Source organism: Centruroides sculpturatus, unplaced genomic scaffold (assembly GCF_000671375.1).
Source record: "Centruroides sculpturatus isolate CEXI.00-Female unplaced genomic scaffold, Cexi_2.0 scaffold521, whole genome shotgun sequence".
Classification (NCBI taxonomy): domain Eukaryota; kingdom Metazoa; phylum Arthropoda; class Arachnida; order Scorpiones; family Buthidae; genus Centruroides; species Centruroides sculpturatus.
The window spans coordinates 301,548-318,352 of NW_019384833.1; the positions used below are offsets into that span (position 1 = coordinate 301,548).

General features: G+C 33.0%; 1 protein-coding gene and 1 long non-coding RNA gene across 2 annotated transcripts; both read left to right on the forward strand.

The window, feature by feature from the left end:
* The first annotated feature begins 3,289 nt into the window (after positions 1–3,289).
* On the forward strand, positions 3,290–3,920 carry LOC111630164. The gene is made up of 2 exons (XR_002757466.1): positions 3,290–3,392; positions 3,592–3,920. It is a non-coding gene; the product is annotated as an uncharacterized LOC111630164 (long non-coding RNA).
* A 7,192-nt stretch (positions 3,921–11,112) lies between these two features.
* Positions 11,113–16,362, forward strand: LOC111630155 (patched domain-containing protein 3-like). Its single transcript, XM_023374207.1, has 4 exons — positions 11,113–11,986; positions 12,239–12,553; positions 15,100–16,268; positions 16,357–16,362. The coding sequence occupies exons 1-4, from the start codon at positions 11,113–11,115 to the stop codon at positions 16,360–16,362; spliced, it is 2,364 nt and encodes a 787-aa protein (XP_023229975.1).
* The last annotated feature ends 443 nt before the right edge of the window (positions 16,363–16,805 follow it).

Sequence of the window (16,805 nt, forward strand, 5' to 3'; positions counted from 1 at the left end):
GCTCAGATTTTTCATAAAGATATCTCCACGCAAGCGATATTTTTATTGCAGTCTTTAAACTTAATACACTTGCCGGTTGGGGATTACTTTGGTGTTATGGGCCGTGACGACCTTCTGCTAACCTGTTTTGCATATTTCTTATTTTCGTATTTTTCCGGAGGGCGGTAGTGTCGCTCAGTATTAAAGGAGCGTTGGAGTTAGCTATCGTGGTGGTAAGGGGCTAGATAACCCATGTATGCTTATCCGCTATGTTGGTCTTTAGAAAGCAGACTACTATCATAAAAGTTCAATAGAAGAGACATGAAAATAATGTAAAGAAAGATGTAAAGAAAACATTTATTTATAAATTCATCATCTGGATGATACAGTAATTCAATTTGAATTTCTGCATAGGTAGCATCTGCTGTCTTCACATTCACAATATCATATACTTTCGTGCTAACTACCCCATATGATGGATATTCCAAAAGAAGGCTATCTTGTCCTGGTTTAGTTAGATCATCTACATCTCCTGTCATTTCTGCTTGGCACTGTTTATTTTATCAAAGAGTGGACACAACTAAAGTTGAAAATTCAAGTTTTTTTTTGTTTCAACAATTGCAGTTTTTTTCTCTTGTCTCCATATGCGCTGTTGTGCCTTTTATGTTCATCAGTTGTAAAAGTGTATTTTGCTGCATCGATAAAATTTACCAAAGAAAACAAAAATACATTATTTACTATTCTATGCTATGCTGAATACGGGATGCTACACTAGCAAGCTGCCATCTTGGACTACGACGTCAAAAGGACCAATGTGGTTGTACACATGCCGGAAGTATATGAACATACCTGGGTAATCTAGCGCCTTACGTGGGGGAAATTTGATGTTTGTTTGGCTGTGACGACTTTTCACGTGCGTGCGTGAAGTGTATAATTATTCGAAGTCATCAAAAAATTACAATTGCATATAATGTTCACGTGTCATTAAACAGAACATTCAAATAACTGTAATTTATATTAATTAAAAAAAGCAAGCAACGAGTTGCTCAACTTTTCCGGCAACATTTAAAATTTTGGTGNATAGCCCATTTCTTGCTGGTTCATAAATGTTACTTCCAGTGCTGAAAATTCTTTTACTTTTAATGGAAGATGCTAGGGCACTTAGATATTTCATAGCTATTTTGTTGAAATTAGGAAAATGTTTTGAACTTCTCAACCACAAAAATGGGTCACTATGTCTTTGTATAAGAGGTAAAGGTAAATATTTTTCTAATTCTTGATCGAAACGTTTGTTCGTTTGTTTCATTTTTTCTTTCTTTTTAAAAACATATTCTTCTTTATTCTTTCGTTTAGCAGGTGCTAATTCATCAAATAAATTTAAAAAAAAACTTAGAGATTCTCCTCTATCTTGATCATTTCCAGAAGTAGAAGCTTCAGAATTTAATTCTTCTTGAGATTTTGAATTATCAACATCTAAGCTATCAATTATCCATCTTTTTATTTTCTCTACAATATATATATTTTTGAAATTTCATTTTGAATCTTGGATGTAATAAAGATGACAAGCATAAACACTTGTTGTCTATATGCTGGATTTTTTTAGTCCTTCCATTGTGGTATTAATGCTATTATAGGAACTATTGCTCTTTTCTTTTGATAAGAATAATTTCAGAGTCTCTATTATGGGAATTATTGAAGATGAGGTGGTTTCTCGGTTGCTGGTTTCCACAGTAATTTCTTCGAATAGTTTCAAAAGTGGAACAATTTTTTTAACCAAAAGCCACTGATATGTGTTCAACGTAGGAATCTTATTATCTATAGCATATACAAGGATTTTTTGCTATTCCAAGTTTCTTTGCGACATTTAAAATAATCAAAACTTTCATTTGAATTTCAATATATTAATCATTTTAGAACAAAATGTATCTTGAAGCATTTTCATGTAGTATTTATTCTTTTGCAATAATATTATTACATCATTAGACGACATTCTGCAAGACATTTTTTAAAGATGAATCCCACGTAAAATATTGAATACAGGAATATACAAAAGGTCTATAATTAGTTCGCTTACTGTTATTTTCTTTCAAGTGCTTTCTGCGGTGTTCTCAGATTCAGAAGATAGGAGAATACCGAATAAAGAGAACTTGCCATCTGAAATAATGATTAATTATATAAACTTTTCAAATAAAATATCACAACAAAAGTGCCACACGTAATTTTGAATATTGTGATCGGGTAAGGTATGCAACTCGTTACTGGTTTTTTAACGCTTCTGTCAAGTTACTAAGGTAAGTATATTTTGCCCAACTAAACTCTAATATAATGAATGTTTGCACTTTAAGATTTTGCATTAAACATTCGTTTTACAGAATTATTTGCTTCTTTTTTTAAAATGATTTTTGTGGGACCACAGACTTTCATTATAGGATATCGTTTATTTTCAATACGTTTAAGTATGTATTTGAATCGCTTTCGAAATCCTCTATTCACGTTTACACTTATACGCGCAATGAATCAAGTAGGCGCTCAGCTAATGAAGAGCAAACGTTTAGCATAGCGTGTGAGATCGGGTACTACGCATTAAATAATGTATACACAAGAAAAACACATCTTACATGATAATAATGACGAACTGATCTTTCACATCAAGCGCAATATCACGGTCATATCTTTTAAGTGATTTCCAAAATACAGTCGACTCCCCTATAAGATCATAGATACGTTCCATTCTTTAGGAATCTGATTTCTTCTGATTCCTTCCAATCACAGCCCGACACGTGTGAAGTTTACGGACTACGGCTGATTGAAAGGTTTTCTTCCATAAAATTAATCGATTCTAGACTAATATAATTTTAAATAAATTATATTAATTTATTTAAAATTTATTTTGTTACAGGAAATTAAAAACAAATCTACTCCCCTTACCATTCAATTTCTCTATAAAATAACAATCCTTACAATCGTTTGGGCGTTTATTTAATCAGCTTTTCATAAATTCCTTTTTCAGAAAACAAAATATTTCTATAAATTGAAAAGAAAATATCAGATTTGAATTTATATATAATGAATTTTAAATAATTTTAAACACTTATTTAGTATTATAAACGACGTGTAATTAAATAGAATGAAGGAAGAGAATTTTCAAATTAATACGAATTAAAACAGGTCAGAAGAAACTAAATTAGTAACAAGGAAAATTTTCTCTTCATATATACAGGTGCAGAGTTTCTTTTGTACCTGCAAAGCTGAACAAATTTTTGTTGCACGTAATTCCGCTTTTTGTGTAAAGTATAAAAAGATAGAGAAGGTGACTATCAACGAAGTAACCAGAGACATCATGAAGTATCAAATTATTGTCTTACTTTTAGCTGCGATGCTGCTGTTCGTATCTTGTGAAGGAGATGAACAAGGTTAGTTAATTAATTAAGTAGTTTACGAAAGTTCTGAGCAATATTAAAATATCATTACCTCAAATGGAAGTGATGGTGTGAGCCAGGTTTTCGGCTATGTCCTGCGGTTCGAATCTCAGATGAAATAATCGGTTTTATTAATATCTAAATAATTTTTTTTTGGTTAAACCTGAAAATTAAATTGTTTATTACTCAACAGAAACAGAACAAGGATCAGAAGGTGAAGGTGAAGGTGAAGCTGAAGAGAGTGGAAAGGGAAAAGGAAGTAAATGCAATCATAAAAAAGGAAAGAAGGGAGATAGTTAAGAAAAGTAACCTATCCGATTGAATAACTGATGTTAAAGTTAATTTAATTTTCTTTTCTTTAATTCTCCATAATCTATTACTTTAAAATAAGTATCCGACAATTTAAAAGCTAATCAATCATATATGGAATTCACGAGAAAATCTTTATTTAGGTTATATTTATGTCATATTTGTGACATATGCAATGTAATTTTACGTATGCTCAATAAATGCTGTTAATTATATATGAGAGAAGGAAGGATTTTTCATGATTGTTGACTTTTAGTCATTACCCATTAGAAAAATCCAGCAATGAATTGTTTAAAACGAACAAAATTTTTTTCTAAATGAACTAAATTCTCACGAATTTCATGTCGGTTCGGACCTATCTGGAACCTCACATTTCATATAGAAATTGTTTGTACAATGTGTGAGATCCTTAAGGAAGAAACTGAAGGAAGCTCAGCAAATAATCATGATATTTTACTGCTGCATTTTTTTCGGTTTTTTAGATGCTTGTTCTACATAAAGACGTCTTCCTTTCTAAATCATTCTATCTTGAAAATACCGAAACTTATACCAAGAAGGCCGTTTTTAATTTAGAATTGCTTCATTTTAAACCAGAAAAAGAGTTGTTTTCTGCGTTCGTGTTACGAATTGTCGTATTATTTGCCACTTTGCTGTAGTAACTATACAAGTTCTTTCTATTTTTGATAAAAGTAAATGGATTCTACTTTCTACTCGTGGCACCAATCTGGATGAAAGACCAGAATACTAGTAAACTCGAGTTTCAGTATACCACCAAAATCTAAGTCATATTAGAGAAATTAATTTCAGCAGAAATCAGTTTTAACAGCATCAATTTCCCTAATAAAGAAATCTTTCTGCAAAGTTTCAGAAATTAAGCTACAAACAGGGTGAACAAATCGTGCCACTTACACACACATATTAACATACAGAAATTACCCACTCCCCAATTCTTTTACATTTTTCAACGTTTCAAGGTGTCCTAGCTGGTGTTCAAGGACACCTTGTCATTTTTTGCCGGATTGTCATACTTTCCTTCTGTTATAACAGCCAGGAAACTAAAACACGTGAACATAAAACGAATGCAATAATATACAATCAGAAGAATTGTAAAACATATCAGTTTATATCGAATATTTAATAAAATTATATTTTCCTCAACATAAACAGTATTTATAACATTAAAAGATACCTTGTTATTATTAAGTGCAAGAAGCCGAATTTTAGGTGCAATCAGTTAATTGCGCGTCAGAGAAAGCCTAGGGACTGATCGTATGCGGATGATGATGCTGGAGGCAAAGATGACAAATGTCTAACGTAAACCGTTTATTTTAACGTAAAACAACTTACATATATTAAAATACAGTTCGTTCTAGAACTACAGGTGTTGTGGGAGGTTCCGGACGTCCGACGTAGAGCAGTGATACGTTGTTTGAAGTAGCCCCGGGGCATTAGCGGTTACACGTCCGGGGTGATTTCGGTGGTTGATGTAAGAGAATGAACTGAGTTCCTGTCACGGGTCGCTGTTGAACATACACTTGGCTAGAGAACTCCTCCCAACCTTGAGATTCGTGGTTTTTATAGGGATTTTTCGAGGCTCATCTTTTTCACTGGTCCTGTATTCACTTCCTCGCTTTCCGATTGGTCTCTCTTTTGTTTCTAGATAAAACCAAGACTTGATCGGGTTACAAGAAAGTGCATCTGTCTGATACCTTTTTATCGACTCTGATTGGATGTTCTTGATGGATCCATAAGCCGTGCGCTCATAATTCAGCCATTGTTTCTATTTTCTATCAGTTTTTGGATTTTAATAATTGCACGTGATGTTTTCTTAACCGTTCAATCTTTCCCATTTTTTGACTTTTTAACTTAGATCAGTAGCGTAGCTACAAATTCAGATCCCTGGAGCAAGTAGAGTCCGAAGAATTAGGGAGCGGGTCGCTCCCTAATTCTTCGGAAAAGGTCTCGCGAACTTTGTTTTGAACATTTAATTTAAAAAAATATATCTAATTATTTCGATTTAAAACTTTACTCAATAATAATTTATTTGAGATTTAAGACATTTCAGTAATAAGATATTCAATTTAATAAATGCAAATATAATAATAAAACAAAATATAATTCTTTAAGTACGGAATACCTAATAATAATAACCACCGTGCCTGAAACAGCAGCAGGTACAGTACATCATTGCACGGGATGAGGAGGAAGGGATTCGATACATTGTCTATGTATACTTTTTCGATGATATTGAGGCATACAAAGTTGTTCATTAAATTATTTTACTAACAATTTGCATAACTTTTTAAAGTCATTTTTTCAATGTCTGGAGGGTCAGTGAACTATTCTACAAGTAATTAACCAAACCTCTTTGCAATTGCATAGTGTGGATCCGTAGTAGTTCCTTAACTGTATTAAACAATCCGCTCACCTAAATAAAGTTACAACTTGCCTTTCTGCAACATTTATTATAAATAGAAGTTTTAAATTGGAATTGTAAGCTCTTATTATAAACTAAAATAGATCCAATTCTCCGAAAAATTCGACATAAATTCTCAGACAATAAAATGTTAATTATAGAATGGGTCTTCGAAAATCTTAGTCACGTTATAAATCATGTTTTCCTATCTACACGAGTCTCGTTTGTCTCTAAATTATGGCGTGACAGTAAGTGTTAATATCTGTCTTTCTATCTCTAAACAGAATCAGTATCGAAGGGCGACTAGTCACCTCATTTAGGCGGAATTTAACCTCACATACTTTCAATAATGTGGCACTCCCTAATCTCTGCTAAAAATAGCGGGATAGCCATGACAGTAGTGTGTATCTCTCAAACAGAAAAGCATCGCAAATTAATGTTACAAATTTTAATATTGTTTACAGCGTAACCAGTTTTATACAAGCCTGCAGCTGTATCTACCAGTTTAAATTATTGTAATATTTCCTCTTATTAGCAATACTTTGAAAAAAAAAATACTGTTTGGCAAAAAATTAATTATTTATTAAAATATGAAGGTCTTCATACAATTATTGTATGTTGAATTCCTTCAATAAATACAACCAATTGGGTGAAAATAACAAGTGAAACGTATTCAACAGAAAAACATTGCTTGAATCTAATTGGTTAGTTCTGGGAATTATATTTAAAATTACAAAATTGATTTTTAATTAATTGGAAATATATGATTATTAACGAATGCAATTTATGAAAAGGTAAGAAAATTCGAATTATATAATTAATTTTTTAAATTTACTCTATTTTAATTACTAAGAATTTTTGTGATTTGCAATTAATACAGAGGTTGCGGCCGAAGTTTTCATCTCTCAAACGTGAACGTCGAACGTCGAGCGCCTCTATCTTGTAAGCGGTGTTCGACGTTCGACGTTCACGTTTGAAAGATGAAAACTTCGGCCGCAATATCTTTAGGTGTTTTTCATTAACTGAGAATTTAATTATACAGATTTATTCGATTGATTGGTTAACTTTTTATTGGTGCAAAGAGCCATTTTTTTTATAGCTGTTGCGCCAATAAACACTATTAAATGAAAATAAATTATTAATATATGTATATATATTAATCTATCAGCAGTAACATATCCTATATATATATATATATATATACACGTTACTGCTGATAGAGGAGAAAAGATAAGTTTGATATGAAAATAGGGTAGAATAGTCGCAAGGTGTTTTTAATTATTAATGTTATGAACAATATCCTCGTGCGCTCGTGTTTCTCACATACCATGGATCTAAAACTTAACATAAAGAAATAAAAATTTTATTTAACTGGCTATTGCCGTTACATTAGAAGTGAAACTTCCAAATACTTATAAGGTAAACACTTAATTTTTCAAAGGCCCATTTTTCTGAAACGCTTGAGAGGTGAGTCTTATCATTACGACAGGAAGCAGTTTCTGTTTACTGACGAGTTTCGTTCGAATAGGAAACTTCAACGAAACTTGGTGATCAGGTCTGGCATTTTCTGTGTAATAAGGCCTTTTTAATTGTGTCGGTTAGACCACAATGGAAAGGCAGAGGATTAGAGGCAGGACCCGACATTTCCTTGACAGATTGCTGATAAAATCGAGGTACCTCTGAATAAACTAGATAAACAATTCACACAACATAACAATAACAATGCTCGTGGCGGTGTAGCAATTTGTTGTTCATATAAATTCATTTTTCTAAGTATATATCTGGATTAAATAAATTTATATTGTGTTGTGACTTTTTATATTCAAATTATGGTAATACGATTTATCAAATTTTTAACAGCGAGTAACCTGTTTAGTTTCATCGAAAAGGGGCACTGAGTTTTTGTTTTTTTTTTACAGGAAAGTGTAATCTTTAAACACTCGCAAACTTATTAAAAACGACGCATTGACAATTATTAAAAACTTATTAAATTTTCCGGGTGTCGTGGAGTAAAATTGGTCTGACGTATTTCTTTCTGTAAATGTTTTAACGTGAATGAACTGAATACAGATTTAGAAAACTTAATTTTTTTCAGATTTATTAGAAAATTTGATATTTTGTCAGGCCAAATACTGCAGGGACTGGTATCTAATCTGCAGCACCATTAAAAGGTTAACGAACTTCCGCTCTAAACTATATAATAGCAGTAAGCTTAAATTACATTTCTATTTATTCGATTACTTTATTTTTATAAGAAGCGAATAGATCTTTAAAAAACCTTGTAGAAATCGTTATAATATTAAATATCGTTAGGTGTAGCTTTAACGAGAATTGGATTACCTCCAGAATTCTCAATGTCAGCTGGTAGTTTTTGCAACTGCTCTGACTGACCTTCGTTGATGGTGTTTTTTTAAAATTTAGTTTATTTAACTTGACGAACAAGTAAGTTTAATTAAGTAATAAACAATCTTACGTGTTAACACGTGAAATGACTATTAATCTCTACATTAAATAAAAATTAAATTTGTTTAATTTTCTAATGTAAGACAACTGTAATAAAAATTATTGCACGTCATTTATATTATTCAAAACAAAAGATGTATTATTAGAAACATATCTTAGTTATGGGGCATTAATAATTAAACATTAAATTAATTGATTTACGGAATAAAATGGATCATTATAATTCTAACACGAAAAAAAAAACATAATGACCTTCTGTTATTATCTTCTTTTCATTTTAACTTGTTATCTTATACTGTAAATGCATTAAAACTATCTTCTTTCCGAATTAATGGAGGTAATTACATAAAACAAAACCTTTAACTACAAGTAACGAATATTTCAAATATATCTTTAAGGGGACACGAAAACTCCGAACGTTTTCGTTCTGCACCAAGGCCTGAGCAAGTTTTTTAAAACGAATTCCAAATTAGAACGATGGAACGATAATATTCGAAAAAACAATTTTAAACTTCGAATAACACATGACGTAAATAAAATTCAAACGGTAGAAGACTAAAACTCGTAAATGTATGAACGTGTCATACATATAAATTTTTAAGATGTGCAGAGTGAATTAATATAGGCTAAGTTTGCTCAGATTTTTCATAAAGATATCTCCACGCAAGCGATATTTTTATTGCAGTCTTTAAACTTAATACACTTGCCGGTTGGGGATTACTTTGGTGTTATGGGCCGTGACGACCTTCTGCTAACCTGTTTTGCATATTTCTTATTTTCGTATTTTTCCGGAGGGCGGTAGTGTCGCTCAGTATTAAAGGAGCGTTGGAGTCAGCTATCGTGGTGGTAAGGGGCTAGATAACCCAGGTATGCTTATCCGCTATGTTGGTCTTTAGAAAGCAGACTACTATCATAAAAGTTCAATAGAAGAGACATGAAAATAATGTAAAGAAAGATGTAAAGAAAACATTTATTTATAAATTCATCATCTGGATGATACAGTAATTCAATTTGAATTTCTGCATAGGTAGCATCTGCTGTCTTCACATTCACAATATCATATACTTTCGTGCTAACTACCCCATATGATGGATATTCCAAGAGAAGGCTATCTTGTCCTGGTTTAGTTAGATCATCTACATCTCCTGTCATTTCTGCTTGGCACTGTTTGATTTTATCAAAGAGTGGACACAACTAAAGTTGAAAATTCAAGTTTTTTTTTGTTTCAACAATTGCAGTTTTTTTCTCTTGTCTCCATATGCGCTGTTGTGCCTTTTATGTTCATCAGTTGTAAAAGTGTATTTTGCTGCATCGATAAAATTTACCAAAGAAAACAAAAATACATTATTTACTATTCTATGCTATGCTGAATACGGGATGCTACACTAGCAAGCTGCCATCTTGGACTACGACGTCAAAAGGACCAATGTGGTTGTACACATGCCGGAAGTATATGAACATACCTGGGTAATCTAGCGCCTTACGTGGGGGAAATTTGATGTTTGTTTGGCTGTGACGACTTTTCACGTGCGTGCGTGAAGTGTATAATTATTCGAAGTCATCAAAAAATTACAATTGCATATAATGTTCACGTGTCATTAAACAGAACATTCAAATAACTGTAATTTATATTAATTAAAAAAAGCAAGCAACGAGTTGCTCAACTTTTCCGGCAACATTTAAAATTTTGGTGGATCCATCTATTATAATACTTTATTAAAATGTTTTTTTTTTTATAGTTTTGACTATTATAAAATAATCAAAACTATAAAATTGGAAAAACGCTTAATTTTGAAGGTTGAAATAAATTTTATAAAAAATTGTAATTGTTAATAAATAGTAAAATAGTCATTAAAATCGACCCTACCGGAGATTCACACGACTCCAATCATCTATCTCATCACCCCTTCGACATTTAACCACTAAAATTGGATGGGATCATTCACTCAATCTAACAGTCAAACCTTTCTGCAAAATTTCAGAAATTTTCCACCCAAAACTTAACAATTAAGTGTCAAAAAGGGGGAACAAAATCGTGTCTCACAGACACACACACACATTAACATCCACACATACAGAAAATACTCTCAACTTTTTGTATTCCTCGACGTTTCAAGATATCATAAGTCCAAAAAATGTAATTATTTGGGAGTGGGAACGTTTTTTGCAGGATCTCCAACCTTTCCCTCTGTCATATAAAAACCGGGGAAGTAAAAATAGGCTACAATAATGTAACTTTTATTTCGGTTTTCATTTTAATTAATGTTTATTATTTTTACTTTTCGCTCGGGCAATGCCAAGTAAATTAAATAAAGTTGAATTATATTTAATTAATTAAAACACATTAATTATTTCAGGCAAACAAGTTATTAACATTTCTCCATTGAAGACAATAAAATGAATATCGACTGTATTAGACCAAACCTTTGCTTTGTTTACAAGAGATTAGGAAATGTAATTGGACGGCATCCATATTATTTTATAAGTATACCTTTACTTTTCTCCGCATTCCTCTCTCCATTCCTTATGAGAATATCGACTAAAGAAGATTATTTTAACGTCATAGTTGCAGATAGTGGAAAGATTTTTGATACTAAGTTATTCGTAGAAAGTACTTTTTCCTATAATTCACAAGAATTCTCTGATCAGATTAGAGCACCTGATATTAACTTTGGATTTTTAACATATATAATGAGAAAAGATGAAGGAAATATGTTCGATAAAAATGTTCTTTCTGATGTAAGATTAATCGATGAAGTCATACAAAACGTAACAGTTGACAGTAATGGAAAGCAAATTCATTATCTTGATATTTGCTCCTTGAACAACAATAAATGTTTCCAAAACCCGATCATTGAGGTGATGTCAGAAGTGGGTGTGAACTCTTTACTTCAGAAAAGAAAGAAGTTGAAATATCCAATTGACATAGATCTATTGTCTTTTACCTATAAAATTTACTTTGTAAATTTGGGTGGAGTAACTTTGGATAATGATAATTTCGTGGAAAATTTTAATGCCGTGATGTTATATTATTCAACAGACGAAAAAAATGAAAAACACAAAGAATTGTTTGATAAATGGTCGTTCGCAGTTTACGATAGGATTCAAAAATGCAATTTTACCTACGTAAAGGTTTTTCCAAACTCGAAGTTTTTTGTTAAGAAAGAGTTTGGGAATCAAGTAAATAGAACAAAGCCTAAAATAGGAGGGTTAGTAGTGTTTATGATTATATTTTCAATATTGTTCTGCATGAGCAATAGTTGGGTGAGAAGTAAACCCGTTCTTGGTGTAGCCAGTGTCATATCGGCTGGATTAGCGGTTGTCTCTTCTTTCGGATTAATGTCGGCGTTAGGTATAGAAAACATTTCGTGGAATGCCACAATTCCATATCTAGTGCTTGGTAAGTTGTTTCCTAAATTTACTTCGATTTCTTTCGTANAAAACACTGTATCGTGGTTAAAGTTTTATAAGGAGTTTCAGAACAATCCTGTCGCGAAATTCTCGTTAGATGGTTACAACATGTCGGTATAGAAAACATTTCGTGGAATGCCACAATTCCATATCTAGTGCTTGGTAAGTTGTTTCCTAAATTTACTTCGATTTCTTTCGTAACAATGCTAGCAAACTGATTGATTATTTATTTATATTATAGTAACTGAGATAGATGATGCATTCGTACTGATAGGATGCTGGAGAATCACAAATCCCAAGCAGAATGTCGAGAAACGCATGGAAGCGACATATTGTGAAGCGGGGATTTCCATCACGTTGACGTCACTCACCAACTTCATTTCTTATTGCATCGGAATGATGAGTCCATTTCCAGTTGTTAGAATATTCTGTTATTATACAGCAACTTGCATCGTATTCACTTTTCTGTATCAGATGACGTTTTTCGGGGGTTGCCTGGCGTTAAGTGGATACAGAGAAGAACGTTATACTCGTTCTGTGGTATGTTTTACAGGAGGTGAGTCAGAATTCATATTCGCTAATAAATAATATTCATATTTCAAAGAATGTATTTGATAAATATATTATACTAGCTGCAAGGACCCGCTTCGCTGGGTTTTTAAAAAGTAACGATAGTGAAGATTAAGATAATTACATTATAGCCAATCTTACCCGTTTTCACAGAATGCAAGAATTAGGTCCCCCGTTTCCAGACTAATTAGAGACCTGGTCCCGATTCTATTTCTGAACGTATCCTGTTCACGTCAAGTCAAACGAACTATTTTCAACGTTTCTGGAACGTTTACAATCGTTCTATAATCGAACTAATATTCGAATTTTATGTTCGAATTAAATTCGAACAAAACATTCGAAATAGAAAGCCACTTTCAACCACTTTCAGCCTCATATCTCCCGCACCCTTATAGCTATCGAGACGCAACCACCACCCCTATGCACGAATGGAGACTTGGGGCTACCACCACATACAAACACCATTCACGTGCGATGTGTAGTTTTTGCGGAAAAGTGAAATATAGGGACACACATGTCCATTTATATATATAGCAAATATTTCAGGTTAGTTTTTATAAAGTTTCTTAGGTTATCAATATTATGTATTAATTAAAGGAAGACGCCCCTCTCATTCTTTCAATGCAGAAATTTATGATTTCCAATCAGTGATACTTAAATATGATCAGACAGTCTACTTTGCAACATGTACCAGCTCTTCGAAAACTCTCCTGCGTACTTTGGGAGGATTTTGACATTTACTATACAAAATAACGCCAAATTAATATACATAGTCCTACGCTGAATGCATTTATTCTTGGTTGCAGCTCTCAGAGAAAACATTTGATGAAAAAATTCTTGAGTATCATAAATAATAAGACGTTTTCAAAATATTCTGAAAAAGAACAGAAGAGAGTCAACGAATTTCACAAATTAAACAAAACTTCTCTATAAATTTAATACACAATCGTAAAATCCGAGTGTCGATTCGCGAAATGTTTGTGAAACAAATTTCAAATATATCCTGAATTTTTATGCGTTTTTCATTCGTAACATCTTGCTGATAATATTGCAACGGAGTGTAATAGTATTAGTAAATAATCACTTTATGAATATTGTGCTCAATACCATCTATTGTTGAACTTTTCAGTGGAATCTTTAAAACTTTTCAGCGCCATTCTAGAATTGCTGACATATTTAGACATTCTGAAATTTCAACTGTTTTATCCCGATGCATCAATTCTTCCACAGCTCTTGAATCGTTGCCCGTTCTGATGAAACAATAGTTTCTGCTATCCATCATTACACTCGCATCACTCTACTTCAACAATGATGGGAAATATTACTACGTACCGGACAGAATTTACCATCAAATTTTTCGTCTTTAATTTTAACTATACCATATTACTGTTACCGTGTTTCCCCGAAAATAAGACAGTGTCTTAGATTAATTAATTTTTGCTCTGAAACATGCGCTAGGTCTTATTTTCAGGTAATGTCTTATTTTTCCATGAAGAAGAATTCACATTTATTTTTGAACAAAAAATTCCCAAGTCCAACTTAGACGACAGTGACGTATATTTGGTCGTGTCGAACTGAACTTAAATAAAACCGAAGTCACGAACCGACGTCGACAAAGTTTATTGAACGCCTCAACAGGTAAAACCGATCTGGCATACGGTACGACTACTCCTATACAGCACCCCTATTGGATGGGAGACAAGTCCCCCAGCCCAAGCAAGCAGCGATCATTCACAAAAATAGCCCTCATCGCCCGATCGACCGGGCTAGGCCATTGATTGCCTTACAATCAGGCTTCAGCAGTGAACTCACGAAGTTCCCATGCTGGAGTGGACTTCCCACTCGCGCTTCAACTTAACCATTTTATAGAATCGACATCGGGCTCAATGACCAATTAGTGCTTACTGAACCGTAGCACTATGCAAACGTGATGTGGCGTGATTCCCAGCCGATCAATTAGCGATCACCAGCCGTAACGTTATGCAAATCTGTGAATTTCAAGCCATAGTCTTATGCAAATCATGCCGTTTGGCGTGATTGTCTGCAGACCAATCAGTGGCTGTACTTTCAAAAAGCCAACGGCCACTTTGAATCATCTGTCGATGACCGTTACCAGTAAAAAAAAACTTTGCTAGGTCTTATTTTCAGAGGATGTTTTATTTTCAGGGAAACACGGTAGTAAGCGGCATTTCTGCTTTATCACTCGTTCCATCCCTATTATTTCAGTCAGTAAAATTAAAAACTCTAGTTTATATTGTTGCATTTCTATCGATATATAAAGAAATATCCTGCAGATTTATCTACATGGACAATTATATTGAAAATATTAGGTTTAATATAGAGTTCTCTCCTGACCTAGAATTTAATCAGGGTGCTAATTTTAAAACCGTTTTCGTTACTAAAGAGATTGTGTTGATTTTTACTTGCTTTCATTTTTGATCTTACAATATAATTGGCTTAATCATAAAACATTTTTAGTTGTTGAACAGTTTTCTTTTAAGTATTTATTCATCTGATTTGTTTTCATTACAGAAGAATTCGAAGAAAACAGAACGAAAAATAACGAATTCGAAGATGAAGCAGCGATGGCATTTTTTAGAGATGTACTAGGAAAGCTATTGTCAAATCCAATAGTAAAAATAATTGTTGGGTTAATCTATGTTATTAATTTATCTATCGGAATTTTGGGTGCTCATTCCATTACACATGGCATTAAGTTTGAAAATTTATTTTCCAAAGGATCTGTACTTCAAGAAAGCTCTCGTATTAGATTCACATATTTCACCGAGTACTCTTATCCTTTTCACATAATTATTAACAAAACCTTGGATTACTCAGATATAAAAGTTCAAGAATCCATAGAAAATCTCTTAAAAAAATTCGAGCAACATCCCCATGTGGCAGAAGAGCAAAACACTGTATCGTGGTTAAAGTTTTATAAGGAGTTTCAGAACAATCCTGTCGCGAAATTCTCGTTAGATGGTTACAACATGTCGAACAAACATGATTTCATCGATGGTCTTCGTAATGTCTTCTTCAAACTGCACGCAGCCAAGTCACTGTCAAATGATGTCGTCTTTAATAGCGATGGAACCGACATCTTATATAGTAGATTCTTCGTTATGGGAAAAAATTTGAATTCTTCACAAATAGAGAGAGATACGTTGAAAGAATTATGGGAAATTGCCGAAAAATCTGAAATTCCTGTTTTGGTGCACTGTATTAAATCGAGTATAATTAACCAAGGTATAATCATAGAATATACAATTTACCAATTGTTTTGGATTACGGCTGCTTTACTAACTATAATTTACTTCCTAATGGTACCAAACTTGTTAGTTGCCCTTATTGTGTCCATTTGTGTTGTTTCTTCAATATTAGAAACATTGGGTTACATGTCATTGTGGGGCGTAAATGTGGATATATTCTCTATGATGAATCTAATTTTGTGTGTTGGATTCAGTGTGAATTACCCTTGTCACATGTCTTATGCTTATATAACGTCCTCCGAGAAGAGAGCGAACGAGAAAATGAGAGATTCTTTGTATCGTATTGGGTTTTCTGTAATACAAGGCTCTCTGTCCACGGGTCTAGGAATATTGATTTTGTATTCTGATGTATATTTTCTGTCGACATTTGTGAAAATTGTAGTACTTATTGCTGTAGAAACGGCATTTCATGCATTGATTTTTATACCTGTGGTACTGACTACAATTTTTTCCATGTTCCGGAAAAGACAAAGTATTTAAACTTTTTCAATCAACAACGTAACTTCTATTATACTTTTAGGTTTAGCAAAATACTTATTAACCGAATTAACCCAACCTTTATCTTTAACCAGGATGTTGCGGCATAGTAGTTTGAGGTTTAGGTTAGTTTTATTTGGTTATGACAAAGCGACACATAGACGATCTGCCGGTGATGGAATTGCCTCCTGAGAAGTCTTTTAACGGAAACTGACCCGCATTTAGGAGTTAGTAACACGAAGAATACTTCCGAAAATCCCAAATGGCCAGATCGTTGACCAACTACCGGTGTTTTGTGCTATTATCCATTCTGACACAAGTGGGAACGATGCAGTAGTTTCAAGCAATGACAGTTGGAAGTTTTGCAAAATACAGAGTTTAGCAAAAGTGTTATACTTCTCGTATGTATTATATTTTTATGCTAATTATATATTAGGGGAGATCGGGGCAACTTCGGCAAGCGGGGCAAGTTTGTCAAGCGCTTTTTTTAAA

Bases quoted from the DNA above. Each gene is read 5' to 3' on its own strand.
- LOC111630155 (XM_023374207.1), top strand. From the start codon at position 11,113: ATGAGAATATCGACTAAAGAAGATTATTTTAACGTCATAGTTGCAGAT. The intron at 11,987-12,238 runs GTAAGTTGTTTC...TTTATATTATAG, and splicing joins AATTCCATATCTAGTGCTTG to TAACTGAGATAGATGATGCA. The intron at 12,554-15,099 runs GTGAGTCAGAAT...TTTTCATTACAG, and splicing joins TGTGGTATGTTTTACAGGAG to AAGAATTCGAAGAAAACAGA.